Consider the following 15,784-nt stretch of genomic DNA (forward strand, 5'->3'; position numbering starts at 1 on the left):
CCACTTCCTCTAAAATTTCCAAGTGGAGATTGGACAAAGCCAACTGACATTCGTTTAATTCCTTGCTCGCCGGAATAGTTATAGCCAACCTACGGGAAGACGACATTAACAAATACAATCAAAAAAACCTTGAAGCGATCAATGCAGCCGCCACTCAAAGTATTCCCACTACTGGAACCAAAAACACCGCGAATGCAAAACAACCGATCCCATGGAGGAACGGCGACTGCAAAATATAATCAAGGAAAAAAAAGAAAGCCCTCAATTAATTTCGCCATACAGGTCATTTAACTGATTATACAAACTATAAAATACAAGGAAAACAAGTAAAGAATATCATTAAAAGAGCAAAGAAAAAATCTTGGCATAAATTTTGCTCCGCCCTTGAAATTAATCAATGCAATTCAATACAGGTTTGGAATAAACTAAAAGCAATGCGAGGCACAAAAGTAACAATATTCCAAATATCAGGGGTGTAATAACTGACAAAGAAGACGCAGAACAACTAGCAGCTTCGCTGGAATGAGCAAAAATGACATCCACATAGCCAGATTCCAAGCACATATAATAAAAATAGCGTATAAATATCATTACCTATTTACTGACCTTTATCCAAGGATTTCTCCCCTGAATGAACTGTTTAGCTTGGATGAATGGAAATCAGCAGTTAGAAATTAGAAATCGACCTCCCCATGAGAAGATAATATATGAAATATATAAGAAAATAGCACCCAACATGGAAGAAATCATATTAGATATGATTAATCAATCATGGCAGACATGACTAATTCCCCACAAATGGAAACAGGCTATAGTTATCCCGATCCCTAAAGCTGGCAAGGACGCCACATAAATATCCTCCCACAGACCGATCTCCCGTAGTGATACCATATGCAAGGTGACGGAGACAATGATAAGCAACAGACTCAAACATCACTTTGAAAGTAACAATCTTCTCTCACAAAACCAAAGTGGCTTCCGCAATAAAAGATCCACCCTATATCAACTAATAAGGCTCGAGTCCCGCATCAAACTTGCTTTTAATGCTAAAAGAAAGATAGACACCTCATAGCTATTTTCTTAGACCTTGAGAAAGCCTTCGATTTAGTTTGGACTGATTTTTTAATTGCCAAATTGAACCATTATGGAATCAATGGCAACATGCATAAATGGATTAAAACCTTTATAAAAGACAGACAAATCAGAACCAGAATCGGGGCACATTATTCAGAAGAATATGTGCTAGAGAATGGCACCCCACAAGGAAATGTCCTGAGTCCGACCCTATTTAACATCACGATAAACGATCTAGAACGCTCTGTTGACCTCAGCAAAATAGACCTATCGCAATTTTGCTGACGACTAATGCATTGCTAATGGAAAGCGGGCAACCCACGCAGCCAACAACTATTAACAGAACTACAAGTCAGTTTAACCAATATCGTCAAATGGGCCGACAAATGGGGGTTCAAGTTATCAAAAGGAAAAACAACGGGGATACTATTCTCCCCCCATAAAGGATACAACATAGAGCCCTTGTATATCCAAGGCGAACCAATCCAATTTGAAAGAGTGGCAACATTTCTAGGCATGTACTACGACCAACATCTCACATGGAACCATCACATCACTGAATTAATACCGAAATGTAGCGGATACCTTAACCTTCCGAAAAACAGCAAAGCTTTACAAGGGGGTGCAGACCAAGATACATTGCTAACACTTTACAGGGCATTAATCAGATCCAGTCTGGATTATGGATGTCAGATCTATGCATCTGCCAAACAATCAATTCTCAAACGCCTTGACATAATGCAAGCGAAAGCGCTGCGTATATGTACAGGCACACTCCGAAATACTTCTAAAGAAGAACTACAGATCCTAACAGGCGAAACATCTTTAACATTAAGGAGAGAAGAATTGATACTAAGATATGCAGCCAGAATTTCTATACAAAATCCGAGCCATCCAACAAGGAACATCATTAACAAAGGCAACATCCCATTTAGCCAGAGATTCGTCCCTTTCCCACCATCTGGGAAAATGAACCACACATTATGTAAAGAACTACAACTCGACTGGCTTCATGCAGAAATAATACGATATCCAGACCCTACTTCATGGTCAAGGAAAAAACCAATCATCAACACCCTAGCAATAACCTTCGGATCCAAAGAAGAACATCCTTTAGAAATAAGATTTGAAAAAAAATCCTTACTGTATTAGATAATTCTTATAAAGGTTTTTGTCAAAATATACAGAGAAGGGTCTAAATCAAACAACCCGGACAGAACTGCTGCAGCACTCACTTCCCGGAACTGAATAACGAAATAGGAAGCCGACTCCCAGATAAATGTTCAATATCCACAGCGGAATTCTGAACCATACTTGAAGCAGTAAAGACAGCATATCAACAGAGAATTCAGAAAATACTAGTAATAAGCGACTCACTCAGTGCGCTTAAAACACTGGAAACAGGCAACTCAAAGGGTCGTGAAAACGTCCATAACGAAATCTACTTGCTGCTTAACAACACGGAAAAACAAGACCAAATTATAGAATTCATGTGGGTTCCATCGCATATAAGCATCCCAGGTAACGAGAAGGCCGACCAAGCAGCAAAGAACGCAGTTAACAAACTAGAACCAGCCCACATCGATTACAACGTCCCAGCATTATACAGCATGATAACCAAACAAATTGTCTCTAAATGGCAAACACAATGAGATACATGCCTTTACTGACGTACGCTGTACTCGATTTAAAAAAACAGTGAGTCGCAATACCAAAGCACCGAAAACCAATATCAAACATCATTAACGGATCATTAAGCGAATCAATACAGGAAAAACCTTACTTGCAAGCAGTATGGTGAAATATGTCCTGGCTAATTGTGGATTTGGAGCAAAATGCGCCAATTGCATTGATGATGAAGACCTCAGGCATATTTTCAATATATGCCCGTAAATATGACGAACAAAGGAAAAATTGGAACAATACATGAAAAAAAAAATTGGTTCATCATATACCTATCCCGAACTTCTTTACCAAACCAATCCCAACCCCAATCCAACAAATGATGCCATGCTAATCTTCCATAAGGAGATTGACAAAATCAATAAAATATAAGCCAACCAATCCATATACTCAAACCGACCTGACACCTACAGTGATTACATAAGTAATGTACTTTAGTCACAATTTTAGAAGTAGGACTTAACCAATATACATCCATATAACATTAGATTGTGCATTATCGCACATCCCTCTTAGTGCGGCTGGGTGGGAAATTGAGAGTGGGAGTAGCATACGGTTTACAGCCCTAGTAGGGGCTAGTACCGACAGTGCGCGGGCCAATGCTACACTTCCACTTATCACCCACTTCGACGCCTTGAGCTGTCCAAATGTATCTATTAAGCAATGCAATAGGTGGTCGGTAATTAAGTAACCATCATTCATGACGAATCGTCTTAAAATATACTAATTATGACTGGCCAACAAAAACTAAAATTATACGGTTGCTTAAATCCAAGCCTTCAGGGTCCGCTGTACAATGCGGCAACAAATTGACTCATAAGATAATTAGAAATTAGAGTAACAAACCAAAATTAGATCTATACGGTGGCTAAAAACCCAAAGCCATCAAGATCAGCCACACATGTGCTACCAAATTATATAATTAGGAAATATGTCCTTAAAATATTGAACTGTAAGGTGACTAAATTCCAGTCATCAGGCTCCCGCACAAGGCGGAAATAATTATATTTAGAATAGAAACACCAAATATTACTCGATTAAATAACTTTTGCCTAAAATAGACTAGGAGATTCATCTTGCCATCCAGATCTGTATCTTTTTCTACAAGCAGCACAAATGATTTTCCAAATTATAAATACGGCAAAACGACTCTCTTACTATTCGGAAATTGATACCGGATGTAGGGCGCATCCCTTCCACTGAGTCCGATCCTCCTTTTCCAACCCCAGACATGTACCATCTAGGTGAGTGCGTGTGGACCATTCCTCACGAGTCCCGTGAGACTTTAATGTCTCGAAATCGGACTACCAAATAGCACTTCCTATGTGCATTAATACGTTGGGTAGAAGTGGCACCATTCCTTCATCTTCTAAAAATCAATTATTCTATAATCAAAACGACTGACTGACCATCAGTCTGGCTTCATTCCATCATTCAAGCTCAAGACGTCGACCGGTGAACATCGCACAGCTCTACTTAGGAGCCGTCCACGTGGCGCCTATGAAATTACCACGAAGAATGGTGATAATGATGAGCCACCTGCCATAAACGGACTAAGTTGTTTGCCCGGGACGGCAATGAGTATTGCCAAAATACTTCACCGGAAAACTACGGCTTGGGGACGGATGGAATCAGATTTCCTACGGCGCCATTTAAGGGTCCTTTTTCAGAGCCTCAGACTGGTACTTGTCAATGTTGCATTAGGTCCATGAAATTTCATGAGACATGAGCTGGCACGGGGACCTGCAGAATTGCGGAGGAACAAAGAAAGATGGCCGATAAATACATACATGTCAACGGTCTCCACTACTGAATAATAATGGAGAGTACTACAGATGTAAAAGTGTGACCTTACACTCCAAGTATACAAGCCATTTCATACCAGCTGGGAATCAGCAGTCCGTTTGCTGTTTGGATCCCTCGTGCCTAACAAATTGCCTTAGGGAGTCATCTAGTTTCCATTTGGCTGGAAACTGCTTTTGATTATATCTCTATTTTCGGTATCCTAATTTGACCTGTTTCGATACCGCCATCAAAATTTTTATTCTCCTATTTTTCCCTTATGCGTAATACAAACTATTCATAAGTCATTTTGACATGATGATTGGTATTTAATTAGCATATTGAATGTACACTCTGTACACTAAATTCCAACTTTCGAATGAATCATTATCAAAATTTTGGACTCAGTTGATTTGAACAATTGCATATGTGGCTTACACATTATTGGCTTTTGTATTGTCCATTTATACAACTGGACTTAATTTGAAATAAGTACGGGCTGGCGTTTTTAGGAGTACACGACATCCATGGCCAGCTTGCCGAGTTCCTTGCTTCCTTGCCTCTCTCGGACATCGTACATTGACGGATATGTGGAACCATCTCCACCCGTCAAAAAAAAAACAAAACAGGTGTCCTAATGTGACGTCATTACTGCTGACCAATCGTAGCAGACGTTACATACTGCTTGGGTTGACACCTGGTGCGTTTAATCTCGGCTGAATACCAACTTTTATCATGAGTGCGTGTTGGGTTCATTCCTACTCATGACGGTTCTACATTCAGGTAGTTAGGGACTAATTAGTCCTAGGACCTGATGCCCAATTTAATAAGTGTTCTTTGAACACATAAATGCCTGGGGAGATGAGGCACTAATTCCTTCCCCCAGGATCAATTAAACATCTTGCGGTGCAACCGTCGTACATACCCAGTCGGGCGAAAACGACGTAAATTTAAATAATCAATCAGTCAGTCTGGCTACCCATCATTGATTCATCAACTAAAAGAAGATGAGCAGATTCGCCAAATTACTTGAACTCCAAATTCACCTGGAGTATGCCAGGCGCCTCCTGGACGAGCTGGCCATGGGGGCGATTGCAGAAATTGCAAGAATTGAAGAGGAATAGGAGAGGAAAAATAAGAAAGAAAAGGATTAAAGAATTCTGCCTCACCTCATGCTAAGGCATCTGTATGAGGTCAAGCCTGAAGTAAGGACGCTTCCAGTGCAATGTCAGCTACAGCCACAGCCACGACAACCACTACAACCAGCACCAAGAGCCGTGATCCTCCAAACGGAAAACTGTGAAGAAGAAATAAGGAGGCCAGATCATCCCCGGGTGTGGCATTGGAGAAGTAGGGAAGCCTTCGCTATCCCAGAAACGGAAGATTGGGGTGCTGATGCCACTCAAGCTGCCTCTGCACTCCTAGCAGCTTCAGTCAGTTGGAACAATGACTGGAGCCGCCGTTGTGTCTGTGGTGCCTGGCCTGGAAGGTATTACCATTACCTAGATGCATCTGGAGGTCAAAACAACATCCCATCTCAGGACTACCCCAATACTCTAGAAAAGAGACCATTCAAGTTTCCGATTTGTGTGAATGTGGAGTAGTGTGATTATAAACATTAACTCCTTTCCTAATATATATATATATATATATATATATATATATATATATATATATATATATATATATATATATATATATATATATATATATATATATATATGTGTGTGTGTGTGTGTGTGTGTGTGCGCGCAAGCCCTCGTACGTTTGTGTGGATAGTAGATAGTGTTTTTTTTTCCCTCCTTCCCGTGTGTGGATAGTAGATATTGTGTTTTTTTTCTCCTTCCCCTGTGTGGATAGTAGATATAGGTTTTTTGATAGTATATTTTGGGTTTGTATGTGTTCGGGTACGTTAGTGTGGATAGTAGATATTGGGTTTTTTGATAGTATATATATTTTTTTAATACCTTTCCTTTCTGTGTGGATAGTACATATTGAGGTTTTTTATAGCATATTTTGGGTTTGTATGTGTTCGCGTAAGTTTGTGTGGATAGTAGATATTGGGGTGTTTGGTACTTTATTTGGGTTTTTTACCCTTCTCTTCTGTTACAGGAAGTGGTGGACAATTTGGGGATCATAGAAGAGATGCTGGTAAAACTGGATGAGGATCACTGTTCTTACAGGAACCATAGAATCAAGATGGAAATGAACAATTTGAGAAAGCCTAAGGAAAACCTAAGGGAAGTGATGAAAAAAGAAAAAGAGGAGAAGGAGGATGAAAAGGATAGAAGAAAAACGAGAGCCTGGAACGAAAACCTAGAAAAAGAAGAAGAAAATGAGAAGAGGAAGAAAGAGGAGGAGGAGAAGGAGAAACAGGAGGAGGAAAAGAATGAGAATAAGAAAACAAAAAGTGTAAGAAAGAAAATAAGAAGCTGGTGAAAGAATAGAAGAAATTAGAAGAAAAAGAAGGAACCCAAAGGAGATATTCAGGGACACTCATATGCCTCGAAAAGATTTGCTTTGTTGCCTAAATATTTTGTAGTCGGTTGTATAGTTGCTTGTGTGATAGATTGATGCTCATCAATCTATTTATGTATGTTGTATATATTATACATATCTGTCTCTGTCTATAAAGAAGTTCTATGTCCCACCCCGCCAAGCGCTGTTTTATTGTTATAGTTTATGATCTTGCTGAACTTATCCTTCACCCGCTACCCGCTGAACTAGCTGAATTTACTCACCACCCGCTACTCGCTATCCTCTGGACTATCTGTAGTTACCCGCCACCCGCTACCCGCTAAGCTAGCTGAACTTATCTGATACCCGCTAACCGATACAACAACCCCATTTTCCTTTGTCCGTATACAGTCCGAATATTCCCCTTGTTAGATTCCCACTGTCCGTAAACGTTCCCAAGGGAGTCTGAAAAATCTTGTCCGTAAACGTTCACAATGGTTTTTTGACTGAGATTTCCCTTGTCCGTAGGGTATCCCACTATATTACTCTCAGTTCCGTTCACCATCGAATATTTTAAACCAACATTGGCTCAGCTGAGAAAAGAATGAGCTTGACTGCTATTCAACAAGGACGTTCTTGTTCGGGTAAGAGATACTGGACAAAGATGATCCTTGCAAGATTCTAGCGTAATCGGAATGTTTTTTAATGAAAGGGGTGCCAAACCACCAGAACGCACCACTGCTGGAGATTTAAGTATTCCCGAGGAAGAGGGCTCTTATTACTGCATGACAAGTATGCAAGTCGTAAAGAATAACTCGTTATAAGTGCATATATGCTGAGATCGGAAAAGGTCTACCTGTCATGCAAATAAAATACGATATTATTAATGGAAGAACTATGACAGAGCCTCAGTCTTACCGACGTGAAAAAAAAGTAATCGAAGTAATTAAAGTACAAACGCACATGCTTCATCGCAGATGCTATCTGCGGGCTCGTTGCGGTAGTATCTGTCGGTATTGGTGTGGCTAGAATCACGACATCATCCATTGTAGGTGCAACAATCGGTATTGTTGTCGAAGCTGTATCGAAGCAACTGGTGTCTCTGATGGAGAGAGCAAGTTAATTTCTATTCGACTGCATTAACGAGTACGCTTCTATTCCGAATTGCACGTGACCACACATATCAGTCTCAATACGATCAGTAAATTGTACTCGGTAGCAATCGAGGATAAAATAATCAGTGCGGTCGAGTTTGAGACTTTCCTGGCGGAAATGAAAATCACAGACAATTTCAAGCACAAATAAGAGACCGTGCGGTTGCAGAGTTACAGAAAGTAAAAATCGAGTTACAACAAACAAACTAAACAATCTTCATGTACTGTAAATATTGATCGCTACCATAGATTTGCCTGCAGGTCTGAACAACATCATCACTCTCTACAGTATTTTCCTTTCCACGATCACTGCATGATATAGTAGTATGGAAGTGCTGTTTGGTCTTATTCGATACCATATGGGGATACGATACTCTAACCCCAATAAAATAGAGACAGTTTCTTGACACCAACAATTCCAGATTCGGAAATAAATCACGCATATTTTTCTCAGTTCTTCTGCGTGTGAATGGGACAGCAAATCGACAAGCTTCAAGAGAACGAAGATATGCAAATCTGCTGACATGCGCCAAATCTATCATGGTATTTGTATTGATGTTCTCAATAGTTATTAATTTACTGCAGTCTATTTCAATATTGTTACGACTCTGTAGTCATAAATTAAGTAGCAAAATGAGGCAAAACCAACACGTTTTGTAAAACATAACAAATAATCTAATTATCAAAGTTATAAATGAAAAGGTGAGAGAAACTTACAGTATTATGAAGTGAATCCAAAATAAGCTTGAAAGTGTTCTATTAAAGTAAAAAAGAATGAAAAGTTCCGTATAAATTTCAGAACCGGAAAAGTACTGGTCGGCCAAGAATCGTTACCTTGTCTAAATGGCGTTTCCAGAAGAACTCCTTTGAATAATGCACAATAGTTCCAAAATAAATTATAGTCCAATGAGTTATAAATGAAAAGTTTAGAGGAACTTACAGCATTATGAAGTGAATCCAAATTAATTTTGAAAGTGTTATATTAAAGTGAAAAAAGAATTAAAAGTTCGTATAAATTTCAGAACCGGAAAAGTATTGGTCGGCCAAGAATCGTTACCTTGTCTAAATGGCGTTTCCAGAACTCCTTTGAATAATTTACAATAGTTTCAAATTTTATGTAGTCCAATGAGCACTTTCTATTTCCATTGAACAATCCAAATAAATGTTTTTCCTCTCAGATAATATCTAAGTATAACATAAAACACGTCTGCAGACTTGATGTTACAACAGGAGCACAAGACATGTAAATGACTCCAAAGTATTTATGAAATCTGATTGCTCAGTTCTCTCCTAACATACACATTGAAAGTGTCTATTACGATTATATGTCGCAATATACCCAACGTGACAGATCGTGTTACTCAGTTTAATGTTTAAAAATATCTATTCATTTTACCTAACTCATCCAACAGGAATTAGCTTAATTAATTCTTCTAAAAGACCATCTGATCAATCTTTCCACTATGAAAATAGGCCGAATCTTCTAAACATATGTATAAATAATTATATTATTAGTAATAGTCAACACGTAAGTAAGCATATATTTACAGATCCTATGCAATTTTACTTTCTTTAAAATCAAATCAAATCTTTACAGTTATACTCCTGAATAAATAAAGTGTTTGTAGAACTGTACAAAGTCACCGTAACTTTGTAGGACTGCAGAATCCATTCTACTGCTGTAGACCAACTGATAAATAACAATATTATTCGTAATGCATGAGAGAGAGAGAGAGAGAGAGAGAGAGAGAGAGAGAGACAATAGTTATTTCTGGTGAAAATATAAATATTTATGACAAAGACTAGGAAAGGATAATATGTGTGATTCCTCTATGCATTGCTGAGCCTTGATAATGTGTGCAAGGTCAGTGCACCCATACTGGAAATGAAAGTCAGTTCCAATGAAGCATTTTTCTCATTAAAGGCGGAGACAAAATTGCAATCTCTCATTTGCTATATTACCATTAGTTCTTTTCTATATATTTCACTAATCTCCCCAACAACAAATAGGTCATGTTTCTCTCTGAGAGAAATCAAGCCAGGTAGGATATTAAAGTAAAGAGAAAAAAAAAGTACAAAAGTGAAGCACGTAAAACTCGTAAAATGTATTTTATTCTCCAAATGTTTACTGTAATAAAAATCTAAACGTACGAGATCCTACAGTGCTGTACTTCATTACAGTGTTCCAGAAATATGATAAAGTCACATTTTTCTGATTTAATAATTAGCAACGATAAACTATTAATACATTTTGATACAATCGGACCCCCACCCCACTTCATCTGGAGTATTCTTAAGCGAATAACGAATGGTCCCGTATTATTAACCAATCATCATCGCACTCTGCATTTTTTTCAAGACTGTCAATATGGCAGCGCCTATGTAGATTTTGTTGCACCCAAATGATAAGTTTTCTAAATGTTCATGATATCTTAAGAATGAGGCCAATAATCATGTCATGGAGTCGATATGTAGCCATGAAAAGTGGCATACTTGGCCCAGTTGGATCAATAGCTTGTTGGCGGTGTTTGCTTAGTACTGAAAGAGGACAAACGACAATGAACGTTTTTGACAGGAAAGCAAAGCGTATCCAGCGAGATCGAACTACAATATTGCCTGATTACAAAGTTTACGAATATCTTAAAGATGAGGTACATGCAAAATGCAAATTAAAACTCAAAATCCTTTGACCAAGATCTGTGCTTATTAAACTGACGGGTCATATATATATATATATATATGTATATATATATATATATATATATATATATATATGGGTGTTTCTTGAATGAAACGTTGCTTACATTTCCAATAGACATTTGTATTTGTTTCGTCAAAGAATAATATATATATATATATATATTATATAGTATTTATATATATATATATATATATTAGTCCTATAATGTAAGACATAGCACATGTTTTTGTTTTAGTGCTATGTCTTACTACCCAAATAACGACCTTGTATAGCCTGTACATCGGAATGAGTAGTCAAAGTTTCAGGAATATCTCACACACTTGGCCACCTATATGGACACACTTCCATTAATTTATGTGTAATTAATATACTTACTGTGCAGTCTTTATGCTGGCGGAATGAAAATATGACACTAGCAAATGAAAGCATTTTCATGTTCTGTTGACATACATTTTAATTTGTTGCACTGTGACGGTAGTCGAGGTATGCCGAAGTATGTTTAAGTAGGTTCATGTGGGGGATATGTTTCTTGAACGAAACGAAACGTTGCTTACAGTTCCTATAGGCATAATATATTTCTATTCGTTTCATTAAAGAATAATATTTCAACTTAACCCAATTTAGGCATTCCTGGCTTTCATCGTTTTCCAGCAAACTGAAATGTAGGCCAACTCAACTTGAAAACAGGTCCATTTTTTTTTGTGAGAATTTGAATTTATTAGAGAAAAGACATCAGGGTAAATAACATCTGGTAAAAACATTATAACTTTACTTTGTAGAAAAGCATCATTATTGGTTGCCAGTTGTGTGTGATATTCCTGAAAATTTGACTTTTGTTACACTGTTAATCAACATCAAAACATGCTACACAGTGCCGTTATTTAGGCAGTAAGACCCATTACCTCCACAGAACAAAACTATTGGGTGATGTGTCTTACGTTGTGGGATTAATATATATGTAATGTGTGTCTCAAGAATGAGTCCAATAATCATGTCATCTCATAATATTAAAGATAACATGGCTTTTAAAGTGTTGGTATAAAACAATTTGATATATCAATACTATTGTTATATCAAATTGTGATCTGTCCATGGTACAATGATATACATATATAAACATTCTTACAATGGTGCCCTTACAACTGTGTACTCTCCACTCATTAATAATTAGTGATATATGAAAAAAACAATAAAAAGTATTAATAATACCCATTAACTAAATGAATTTAATATGGTACACAGTTTCATTGCAGTCCTTTCAGCTTTTCATTTCCCTACCCCTCATGTATAAGGGACAAAATATGTAGATATCTGGAGTGAGAGAGAAAAAGAATTTGGGCTGATACAAACCTTGAAATTGAACTTACACCAAGTAACATATAAGAATATGGTTCCTCGTAAGGGTTATGTGTGCACTTTCCTTTAGATTTATCTACAGTGTTTATATAATCAACGATACAAAGTTGCAAACCCAGTCTGCATTATATGGTAAATTTCTCGGTTACATGGTACACATACTGTGATGTATTTAATGTTTTGTTGTTTCTTAAACCTATTATAATGTTCTAAAAATTGATTAAATATGAAAATGTCCAAAGCCCCCTCTGTAGCAAGGTACGGGTGAAAATCTATGATAGTCAAACCGACCAAAGGAAGAGAGAGAGAGTTTTATGGTCAGTAGTACTGTTATTCAGGCAGAATAATGACTTAGATCATTGACTGTAAATATAATAAAATATTTTAATTACCTCTTGTTGGTTCATCATTTCGTTTAGTTTCTATTCCACACTAAATTCCATGCTAAAGTATGTGATTGGCTAAGCTAACCATGTGTTTGTAGTGCTCCATTTTTTTTCATTAAAACCACCATTCATTTTTAAATCATAAGTGTGTCCTATATTGATTTAATCAATGTGAATAAAACTAAAACTCAAAAAAGAAAACAATCAGTTTATCAATATGCAAAGGTGATTGTAAATAGCAACAAAAGGCACAGACCTGCATTTTGAAGCAGACACACTCTAAAGGGATGTGAGTTCATTCACTCGGTCAATACACAGTTGCCTGTAGTCAGTCGTAAACATCGTTCAAGGGTCAGTTACATGTATTTTTATGGGATGTAAATAAACTAAACGTACAATATGTATGCTGTATCAATGATATACCACTCATTGTATACATTTTTCATTAAAAGGAAACTCGATAAGCCTTGTTCCCTTTTAATGAAAATTGATAAATCTCATGGTATAGCATTGATACAATGTACTTACCATGCATATAAAAAATCTGACATGTTAATTTTCAACCAGTAATTTAACAAGTTCCATGAGTAACAGCAACCATCACCTAACTAAAACTTAAACCCACATGGAACAAGGTTGAAGGTAAAAACTTGTGGTGCATGAGAACTCACAGTGTAAATAGACTTTTAAACTGCTATATGCACAGACTCAATGGATTTCTGTTGAGAAATGCAAAGTATATACCTGAAGTTATAATTATATAATGACACTAATAGTGAAACAGATTAGATAGATACTGTTTAATACAACCAGGAGTCAAACCAGTGCATTGAGTAACAGAACATAGCTCTCGTATACCCGGATCACTGCCATCTCACCTCTGTCTGCATGGGTTTGAGTCCAAGGCTCGGCTAGCGTGGGTATGTGGGAAAGCCTGCCAGTAGCTTCCGTGGGTCGGTGGTTCTTTCCTGGGTTTTCCAGGGTTCTTCCTCCCCCAGTTATACTGGCCGCCATGTATAGCCTATCTTGTGCTGAAAAATGGCGTTAAACCCTAGAACAACAACAACAACTCTCGTGTACCAGTGCCCTAAATCAGTGAACCATACACTCCTCTCCGAAAAGCATGGTGCAAGGTTGAAAGTAAGGATTTAAGGTTCATGAGAACTCACATGCAAGTGGAATTTACTAGTAACACTCAGCAATATGCATAGACCCTGTGGCTTCCTGTTGATTAGATTAAAGATTTAGCGCTATCTTTGTTATATAATGCTATTTTTATTTAAGTCTTTGCTGTCTGTTTGGTTCAACAAGTTATATAATATTGCCAAATAATTTTGTTTTGATTGTAACTTAAACTTGATGGCATTATAAAGATATCACTGAGTACTAGCAATCCACCAATCATCACAGTGGTATATATTCCTAATTAATTAGACAGTGGTATATATTCCTGATTAATTAGACACTGGTATATATTCCTGATTAATTAGACAGCAGTGGTATATATTCCTGATTAATTAGATGCAGATTACTTTAAATTATCCTTTGAATCTTGAGTACATTTTCTTTGCAGAGTTTTTAAACATCTTGATCTCTCTGTGCAGTGCACATTAAAAACCAATATTTTTATTTTATGCTGAAATATAAAATATTGTGTTAAATTGCTGTGTTCTGTAAAGTATAGTTTGGAACAAATTTAATTCTTACACAGGCCTGGATTCTGTGCTTTGGTTGGGGACTCCCAGGATTTTATTTGGGACTCAGCATTTTTTAATCCAAGATTCTTTGACTCAGTTTGTTTTTTTAAAACAAGGGAAATCCCTATTAGTCTAAGATAAGGATTGAGGTAATCCCTGAAATGCAACAAAATCTGCTACTGGATACAAAAATAGCAAGTAAATTTCTTTTATCTCTTCATGGCATTTATAAATGCAAACCAATTTAAAAATTATCTATTTATAGGCTTGTTATGCTACCCACTTGAAATATCTAATGGGAGAAAACCTAAGAGTTCATATTGCACCCAGGAGACAGATCCAGAAATATAATTTGTGGTGGAGGTCTACACAAGTAGGTAATGGGGTCTGTGTGATGGAACCCTTTTTTTCCATGGGAACGTTCTGGTTGTTTTGCACTCATTTTGGGGTTGGTGTATGTGCACTGGCTCTGTCCCACCCCATGCCTCCTTTCCCCAGATTTGCCACTATCACTTCCAATCACCACCACCCCCTGGAGCTTTTTGTCTTTAATCATGACCTTAATCCTAATTTTAAAGTTGATTAGGGGTAAAAATTAGTATATTATCATTATATATATTAATTGCTAATAAGTCATAGTTCTTCTTCTCATAATAATTATTTATATTTTTTAATATTTGTAAGGTCACAGTTTCATTTATTATGTTTGCAGGTTGGATTCAGAGTAGCTGACAGAGTGTTTGATGTTAAAAGGTTTGATGATTTATTAATTCTAATTCTGAATGTAGACTTATATTTCACAAACTTGTACACCACATTCAAAGAAAAAAATCATCAGTTTTATCACAAAATTGTAACATTCACATGCATTGGGGGACAGGGACATTTGGTAAAATGGATGCGGCAGCTGTTGATTTTCAGTACTCTATGTCTAGAAATGGACCTGACAATATTGTCCTTTATAGACATGTGTCCTTTATATAATGGAAACTGTCTAAAGTACTTGTACTCAACATGTTTTTCCATTTATTATCATTTTGCTTCAAATGTTTTGGAACACTGGTGAAAATGGCTACTTTATTGTGCTAGGGACTCATACAGGAAATACTGAAAGTTAATTTTTACAGCGTATTCATTACTATTTTCTGAAACTGCACTTTTTAAATTTTTAAAACATAAAAAAACTGAAAAAGTTATTGCCTTTTCTTAACTCATTCGGCCCCAGAGGTTTTTGTCGTTTTTGCCTGAAATGTGCATAGAAAAGACATGGGCGAGGGCTATGTCTGAATACATTGTAATACATCGGCTTTCAACAGATTTTCCATGAGACTAATGCCTAGTTGTATTAGAAACATCATTTTCCATTGGTTATTTTGCTTGTGCATGAGCAGAAGGGTAAATGTTGGAGTTTTTTTTTTTTTTTTTTGCCTAATGGACCCATCATTTTTGTATGGAGACTGCAATTTATTCCAAATGCCCACCTTATCCTAGCTT

The 15,784-nt window shown here is 36.9% G+C and overlaps 1 protein-coding gene across 2 annotated transcripts in view; it reads left to right on the top strand.

The window, feature by feature from the left end:
- The first annotated feature begins 10,504 nt into the window (after positions 1–10,504).
- LOC149804735 (arginine-hydroxylase NDUFAF5, mitochondrial-like) overlaps positions 10,505–15,784 on the top strand; it is a 49,254-nt gene continuing 43,974 nt past the window's right edge. For both annotated transcript variants that reach the window (XM_089943635.1, XM_089943646.1), the window contains exons 1-2: positions 10,505–10,801; positions 15,003–15,043. In XM_089943635.1, the coding sequence (XP_089799761.1) occupies positions 10,553–10,801; positions 15,003–15,043 (290 nt within the window). In that variant the 5' untranslated portion in view covers positions 10,505–10,552. The remainder of the gene's footprint in view (positions 10,802–15,002; positions 15,044–15,784) is intronic.

Source organism: Sinohyriopsis cumingii, chromosome 2 (genome assembly GCF_028554795.1).
Source record: "Sinohyriopsis cumingii isolate HCF-2022 chromosome 2, ASM2855479v2, whole genome shotgun sequence".
NCBI lineage: Eukaryota > Metazoa > Mollusca > Bivalvia > Unionida > Unionidae > Sinohyriopsis > Sinohyriopsis cumingii.